The sequence below is a fragment of the Oryctolagus cuniculus genome, chromosome 1, assembly GCF_051225735.1.
Source record: "Oryctolagus cuniculus isolate XC-2025 breed Fujian yellow rabbit chromosome 1, ASM5122573v1, whole genome shotgun sequence".
NCBI lineage: Eukaryota > Metazoa > Chordata > Mammalia > Lagomorpha > Leporidae > Oryctolagus > Oryctolagus cuniculus.
In genome coordinates, this window is record NC_142867.1 from 58419136 (window position 1) to 58427991 (window position 8856).

At 39.6% G+C, this 8856-nt stretch overlaps 1 protein-coding gene and 1 pseudogene across 1 annotated transcript; one reads left to right on the forward strand and one right to left on the reverse strand.

The window, feature by feature from the left end:
* The first annotated feature begins 5800 nt into the window (after window positions 1-5800).
* LOC100347714 (ubiquitin-conjugating enzyme E2 T pseudogene) lies at window positions 5801-6442 on the forward strand (annotated as a pseudogene).
* Window positions 6443-7587: 1145 nt separating this feature from the next.
* Window positions 7588-8553, reverse strand: LOC100347460 (olfactory receptor 10T2-like). The gene has a single exon (XM_002708604.4). The coding sequence runs from the start codon at window positions 8551-8553 to the stop codon at window positions 7588-7590; it is 966 nt and encodes a 321-aa protein (XP_002708650.3).
* Window positions 8554-8856: the final 303 nt, after the last annotated feature.

Below are 8856 nucleotides of genomic sequence, written 5' to 3' on the forward strand. Positions count from 1 at the left end.
GGCTGAAAAGCCCACGAGAGCATTTCAGGCATGAAAAGCCAAGACACTATGGCAAAAAAAATGTCCTACACGATGGATCTCTGTGGGTGAAACCTCAGTGGAAAGAAATTGTCATCAAAGAAGGATGTTCTCTCTCTGAAGGAAGGAGAGAACTTCCACTTTGCTTATGGCCTTTTCTAAATACTGATGAAGTTTGTGGACTGAAAAGGCTTCTATAGCCTAGGCAGCTCATATCAAGTGCCTTGAGTGATCACTGACATTATATATAAGAATGTTAATTATTAAATTAACAACAGGAGTCACTGTGCACTGACTTCCCATGAAGGACCTCTGTCTTCAAACAGTTGTATTATAATTATGTCTAAGTGCTCACAAAAGGTCTATCATTATTAGGTGCTTCTTTAAAGTTAATTAGGTTTCCAAAAAAAAAGAATTAGAAAATTAACTTCAAAATGCAAAAAAAAATTGATGAATGAAATCATCAAGGACACATACATAGAAAAAATGGAAGTATTCCTGGCTCATTGATTGCAATAATAAATATCATTAAAATGTCTATACCACCTAACACTAATTTACAGATTCAAGCAATCCCTATCAAAATACCAATGACATTCTTTACAAAATTAGAAAAAAAGCCAAAATCCATATGAAATTACAAAAGACTCTGAGATAAAAAAGACTCAACAATCCTGAGCAAGAAAAATCAAGCTGGAAGTATCACAATAACATGACTTCAAAGTATACTACAAAACTCTTGTATTTTACACTTGATATTAGCCAGAAGTGATACAAAACTATCATATTTTAAAAAGCTCAGCATTGGCATAAAAATGGATGCATAGATCAATTAAGAGGGGAGAGAGCCCAGAAATTAATCCATATATAAATAGCAAACTGATTTTTCACAAAAGTCCTCAGAAACCTGCAGTGGAGAAAGGACTATCTATTCAACAAATGGTCCTGACAAAACTGAATGAAATTAGGTACATTCTGCTCACTATATACAAAATAAATATAAGATGGATTACAGACCTAAATTTTTTTTTTGACAGGCAGAGTGGACAGTGAGAGAGAGAGAGAGAGACAGAGAGAAAGGTCTTCCTTTGCCATTGGTTCACCCTCCAATGGCTGCCGCAGCCGGCGCGCTGTGACCAGCGTACCATGTTGATCCGATGGCAGGAGCCAGGTGCTTCTCCTGGTCTCCCATGGGGTGCAGGGCCCAAGCACTTGGGCCATCCTCCACTGCACTCCCTGGCCACAGCAGAGAGCTGGCCTGGAACAGGGGCAACCGGGACAGAATCCGGCACCCCGACTGGGACTAGAACCCAGTGTGCCAGCGCCGCAAGGCTGAGGATTAGCCTAGTGAGCCATGGCGCCGGCCCAGACCTAAATTTAAGATCTGAGACTATGAATCTGCAGGAAGAAAATGTAAGGGAAACATTCTAAGACATTGGCACAGGGGAAGAGTTCTTGGACAACACCCTCAGATCATAGGCAACAAAAACAAAACTAAACAAACTGGACTATGTCAAACTCAGAAGCTTTTGCAGACCAAAGGAAATGATCAATAAAATGAAGAGACATCCAACAGAATGAGTAAACTATTTGCCCACTACCTATCTGTCAAAAGATTAATATCCTGAATATATCAGCAACTTAAAATACTCAAAAAACATAATAACAAAAACAACCAATCCAGTTAAGAAATAGGCAAAAGACTTCAATAGAAAATTCTCAAAAGAAGAAATACAAATGCCAACAAATGTAAGGAAAAATGCTGTCACTATTCATCAAGGAAATGCAAATCAAAACCACAATGAAATATCACCTCATCCATTAAAATGGCTAAAACCCAAAACAGAGAATATCAAATGCTGGCAAGAATATGAAAAAAGGGGAACATACACTTCATGTAATATAAATAAGTATAGCCACTGTGGAAAACAGTGAAGATTTGTTTAAAAAACTAGAAATAGACTTGCCATATAATCGAGCAATCGGCTACTGGGTGTATAACCAAAGGATATGCACACATTGTATCAAAAAGATGCCTGCACCACCATGTTTACAGTAGCACTGTTCACAATAGCCAAAATTTGGCATGAATGATGGTGTTCATCATCAGATGAATGACTAAAGACAGTGTGATAAAAAATGACCTAAATGAAAGATCTTTGTGAGTGAGATTCCAGTGGAAAGAACGGGCTATTAAAGAAGGAGGTGCCTTTCTCTGAGGGGAGCAGAGCACTTCCACTTTGATTATGGCCTTGTCTAAATAAGGTCGGGGTTGCAGAACTCAAGAGGCTTCCATAGCCTTGGCAACTCATGACAAGAACCTCACGTGATTACTGACACCATAAACAAGAGTGTCAATTGTTAAATCAACAACAGGAGTCACTGTACACTTACTCCCCATGCAGGATCTCTGTCCTTAATGGGTTGTACTATGTGAATTAATGCTGTAACTAGTACTCAAACAGTACTTTATACTTTGTGTGTCTGTGTGGGTGCAAACTGTTGAAATCTTTCTTTAGTATATACTAAGTCTATCTTCTGTATATAAAGGTAATTAAAAATGAATCTTAATGAAGAATGGGATAGGAGAGGGAGTAGGAGATGGGATGGTTTGTGGGTGGGAGGGTGGTTATGGGGGGAAGAACTGCAATAATCCAAAAGTTGTACTTTTGAAATTTATATTTATTAAATAAAAGTTTTCTAAAAAAACCTGACAAAGTGCTAAAGAAAATGTGGTATATTTACACAATGGAATATCATTTAGCTATAATAACAATGAATTTCTACCATTTGCAGTAAAATGGATGAAACTGGAGGACATCATGTTGAATGACATAAGCTGGACATAGAAAAACAAATACCTCATATTCTCCCTTATATGTGGGAGCTAAAATTTAAAAAAAAGTGAAAAAAAGGAAAATAATGCCTGTGTATATCAGTATTGCTAAAAATATAGTTCTGTGAAACTTTGCTTTATACTTTTGTTAAATCAACAGTTAAGAATGTTACACTACTATAGTTTTCATGATCTGTGACTACTTTAAAATTTACTGTATATGGGTGAAGCTGTCATCTTCCACTCAATTATTGTTTATAGCTATTGTCTATATTCCCACAAAACTAGGATATTTTTCCAATTCTACTTGCTAAACTTCTTACTTGGTGAAGCATTAAACCTTTTTACTGTAATGTGTATTGAAAATATGTTGTCTCAAAAACTAAGAAAATTCAGAAAGGTAGAAAAAATGAGGGTGGGAGAAAGAAGGGGGAGGGAGGAAGGGAAGGAGGAAGGAAATATCACTATGTTCTTAGAATTGTGTCTTCAAACCATACTGAATCTGTTAAAAACCAAATAAACATTAAAAACAACTTAAAAGTGTTATTTATATATTTGAAAATCAAAGTTGAGGGACAGAGAGTCAGGGAGAAATCTTGCATCTGCTGGTTTACTCAGAATGGTTGCAACTGCAAGGACTGAACCAGGCCTAAATCAGGAGCTAGGAACTTCATCCAGGTCTCCCACGTGGATGGAAGGGGTCCAAATACAATCTTCCACTGGTTTTACCAGGCAATTAACAAGGAGCTGGATCAGAAATGGAGAAGCCAGGATGTGAACCAGCACGCATATGGGATGGTGGCATTGCAGTTAGTGACTTTACCTGTTATGGCACAATGCTGGACCTGACATGATTCGTTATTTAGGGGAATCAAAAGACTCCATTAGACTATTATGGTGTGGCTGGCACTGTGGCATAGTGGGTAAAGCTGTCATCTGCAGTGCTGTCATCCCATATGGGCGCAGGTTGAAGACCCGGCTGCTTCACTTCATGGCTTGGGAAAGCAGTAGAAGATGGCCCAAATGCTTGGGCCCCTGCACCCATGTGGGAGACCCAGAATAAGCTCCTGGCTACTTATTTGGATTGGGGAAGCTCAGGCCACTGTGGCCATTCTGGGGATGAACCAATGGATGGAAGATCTTCTCTTCATTTCTCTTTCTCTTTCTCTCTCTTCTCTCTCTCTCTCTACCTCTGCCTCTGCCTCTCTGTAACTCTGCCTTTCAAACCAATAAATAAATCTTAAAAACAATAGAGGCTACTATGGGGCCAGTGCTATGGTGATGTAGGTTGAGCCTCCACCTGTGGTGCCAGATCCAAAATGGGCACTGGTTTGTATCCTGGCTGCTCCTCTCTCTTCCAATCCAGCTCTCTGCTTATGGTCTGGGAGTGCAGTAGAAGATCATCCAAATGTTCGGGGCCTGTGCCCACGTGGGAGACCTGGAAGACACTCCTGGCTCTTGGCTTGGGATCAGCCCAGCTCTGGGAATTGTGTCCAACTGCGAAGCGAACAAGCAGATGGAAGATCTTGCCAATACAAAGTCAGTAAAAATAAAGTAGACAAATGGGATTACAACAAGCAAAGAAGCTTTTGCACAGCAAAGGGAACCATTAACCATGTGAAGAGGAATCAACAGAGTGGGAGCAAATAGTTGCAAATTATTTTCCCAATAAAAAATTAACATCCAGAATATGTAACAAGCTCATGAAACTCAACAAATACAATCCATTTAAGAAATGGGAAAATGATATGAACAGGCAGTTTTAAAATGGTGAAAATACAAATACATACAAATAAATGAGCAACAGACACATGACAAAATGGATGGGACATTATGTTAAGTTAAATAAGCCGGACACAGAAAGACAAATACTACATGTTCTCCCTTGTATGTGGAAGCTAAAAACAATATGATTCTAAACATAGAATAGTAATTGCTGGAGGCTGGGAGGCATAGGGGAAACTTGGAAGTTGGACAACAGGTAATATAGCAAAATCAGACAGGTAAGAACCTAGTGTTACATAGCATAGTGCAGTGTCTGTAGTTTAGAATAATCTATTACATATTTTCTGAGCAAAGGCAGAGATGATTTCCACAGCACCAATCATAAAGTAGTAACAAAGTGGCGGAAATGTTAATTAACTTGATTTGATCAGTATATACTATCTAATAAATTGAAATGTCACACTGTACTACTACACACACATAAATTACTGTTAATCAAAAAAATTTTACTTCAAAGGTATATTTAATTCTAAGTTACAGAAAGAACAAAAGAAAACTTAAAAAAATTCAATATATAAGCCGGCACCGCGGCTCAATAGGCTAATCCTCTGCCTTGCGGCACTGGCACACCAGGTTCTAGTCCCAGTCAGGGTGCCAGATTCTGTCCCGGTTGCTCCTCTTCCAGGCCAGCTCTCTGCTGTGACCAGGGAGTTCAGGAGGATGGCCCAAGTGCTTGGGCCCTGCACCCTATGGGAGACCAGGAGAAAGCACCTGGCTCCTGCCTTCCGATCAGCGCAATGCGCTGGCCGCAGCTCGCCAGCTGTGGCGGCCATTTGAGGGTGAACCAACGGCAAAAAGGAAGACCTTTCTCTCTGTCTTTCTCTCTCTCACTATCCACTCTGCCTCTCAAAAAAAAAATTCAATATATAGAAAAAATGCTTAAAGTGGTCTATTGTACAACATGATGATGATAGCTAATGATGTGTAGCATTCCTCAAAAACTGTTCAGATAGTAGACATTAAGATTTCTCATCACAAAAATAAGTACAGCAGAAAATGTGGCATGTTAAATATCTCTACCTAGTCATTCCACAATGTGTATGTATTACAAGACAATATGCTATATTCTATAGATCTAAACAATTTTTGAAATTATTTTAAATGTTTATGAAAATTATTTTACCTGATATAAAAATTATACAAATGAAGTGTGTTGTGCACATGTTGTGTGCTGACACACTGAGTGCACTACAGTCAGCTCTTAGTGTGTGGTTTTACTTTTGTTTGGGGATCACACAGAGAACTTCATATCTGAACAGAGAGTTGCACACGTTAGCCACAGAACCACCCCCAGGCATCATGTGCTGGCAAGAAAAAGATGATGTGTGAGCTCTGTTTGCTCCTAGGAATACTAAGTGGATCTAACACACCTTATGAGAAGTGTGTTTTCAAGCAGGAAGTCATTATTCCTGAGAGGTACCCATTTAATCCTCCTCAGATCTAATTTCTTACTCCAATCTATCATCCAAACATTGATTCTGCTCCCAGAATTTGTTTAGATGTTTTCAAATTGCCACCAAAATGTGTCTGGAAACCATCCCTTAACATTGCAACTGTATTGACCTCTATTCAGCTGCTCATGTCAGAACCTAACCCTGATGACTTGCTAAAGGCTGACATTTCCTCAAAATTTAAATAAGCCAATATTCCTTTAGAAAGCCAGCATGTGGACAAAAACAGAAAACTGAAGAGGTGCTCGATAATCTACCAGAGGTTGATGATTCTGATGTACACAATTCAACACAGAAAAGGGAAACCATGCTTGTAGGAAACACAGAAAAGACATTTCACTTTGTGGTTTAGCAGGTTTGTCCTAGTCCATCTTAGTTATAGTTAATATATTCTTTGTTGACAAGTTCTAGTTTGCCTACATCTCGATTTTTTTTTAATTTAGTGACATAGTTTTTATATCCTATAAAAGACCCTGTATGTTTATGTATTCTGCTCTACAGTGATTCTCTGAATTTTTTCTCTTGTATATACATATTTTGAAACTTTTTAAACATAAAAAATAATCATTTAATGTTGAAAAAATTATACATCTGGTATACTACATGATATATTGATACATATATACATGGTGTAATGTTCAAGTCAGGATAAACAAATTTGTTTGTTTTTTCCCCCAAACCATCCCTTTTGCCTAATTTCTACGTTTGTTTAAATAAACAATGAACAAAGTAGCTTCTTAAATTGCTTTCAATTTTCTTTGTATTGTGTTCACCTCCTTGTTCTTAATTCTAACTTTCAGCCTAACTTTTGATAAAGTAAACTAATTTTCTTTCTTTACCTAACTTCCTTTTCCCCATCTACCTGCTCATCTTGCCTCTCTCTTTATCTTGTTAGCATAATTCTCTTCCTTCTCTACAGGCCGCTACATTTATGCAATTATTATTTCAAAATATGTTTGATGCATTTGGAAAGTATATGTATGTTTATTTAACAAAAATACTTAAAATTATATCTAGTAGGCCGGCGCCGCGGCTCACTAGGCTAATCCTCCGCCTAGCGGCGCCGGCACACCGGGTTCTAGTCCCGGTCGGGGCGCCAGATTCTGTCCTGGTTGCCCCTCTTCCAGGCCAGCCCTCTGCTGTGGCCAGGGAGTGCAGTGGAGGATGGCCCAAGTGCTTGGGCCCTGCACCCCATGGGAGACCAGGAAAAGCACCTGGCTCCTGGCTCCTGCCATCGGATCAGCGCGGTGCGCCGGCCACAGCGCGCTGGCCGCGGCGGCCATTGGAGGGTGAACCAACGGCAAAGGAAGACTTTTCTCTCTGTCTCTCTCTCTCACTGTCCACTCTGCCTGTCAAAAAAAAAAAAAAATTATATCTAGTAGAAAAATGGCAATATATCAGGTAATTTAGATAATACTTTAAATGTTTTGTAGAAAAGGTAATTTTTTTTACTAGAAGTATTCTACTTTACTACTTTATCTATCAAACTAGACATTTTTAAATATTCTGATCTCTTTTATTTGCCACCTGAAGGAAAAATCTATTGCCATTGGCTAGAACTTTCCTTAGGGCTGTTCGCATTTCTTTGTTTCTAAGGGTATAAACAACAGGATTAAGCAGTGGTGTTAGCATCGTGTATGTCACAGCCATCAGCATGTCTTCACGGAATGTGTCACTGCCTTTGTGCTTCAGATAGCCAAAGCAAGCAAATCCATAGTGTATGGACACCACAGTGAAGTGGGAGGAATAGGTCGAGAAGGCCTTATACCTTCCTTCTGTAGAGGGCATCTTCATAATTACAGTAATTATGAAGACATAGGAAACCATAATTAAAACAAAACTGCCTAACAATACAAAGGCAGAGAGCACAAATATAGCTATTTCATGATAGGAAGTGTAATCACAAGCAAGGTGAACCACAGGTGCAATGTCACAGAAGAAATGCTGGACAATGTTGGAATCACAGTAGGACAAGCTGAATACAATGGTGGTGAAGCTCACAGAAATTAGGATCCCAACAATACAAGAGGCCATCATGAGTAGAAAACACACCTTATGAGTCATCAGGATGGGATAATACAGTGGACTGTGGATGGCTGTGTAACGGTCATAGGACATAGCAGCCAAGATGAAGCAGTTATTGCCCGCCAAGGTAAAGAAGAAAAACATCTGTGTGGCACACTCAGGAAGAGATATGGTCTTGCTCTCTGATAGCAGATCTACTAACACGCGGGGGATGATCACCATAGTAGTGCAAGTTTCTGAGAGAGAGAGGCCAAAGAGGAAAAAGTACATGGGGGTGTGAAGGCTGTGACTGAGCTTGATGGCCAACATGATGGACACATTTGCAGCCAGGATGGTCACATGGGAGAAGAAAATCACCACAAAAAGTAGCCTCTGCAGGTCTGGGAAACTGGAAAATCCCCACAGAATGAATGTGCTCACTGTGCTGTGATTGTGCATCCTCCCAGTGCCCATGGGCCTGTTCCCACAGGTGCACAGGTGCTTAAGGGCAAGACTGAAATAACTGTAAAAAGCCTGCTTTGATGTCACCTGGACAGGGTCCCAGGACAAGTGTAGGGCAATTCTTAGTGAAGGAGCCTCAGGAAAGGGAGAAAATGCACCTGGCAGAAGTCAAGGTCAGGAGCCTGAATGAGGAGCAGAATGATTCTGTGAGATTCTGTAGAAATGCAATAGGGTGAATCCTTGAATCTACTCCGATCAGGATCTGCAAGGAAGAGCGAAAATATTAATAAAATTGTCATT

Coding starts and splice junctions, on each gene's coding strand:
- LOC100347460 (XM_002708604.4), bottom strand. CDS start 8,553: ATGCACAATCACAGCACAGTGAGCACATTCATTCTGTGGGGATTTTCC.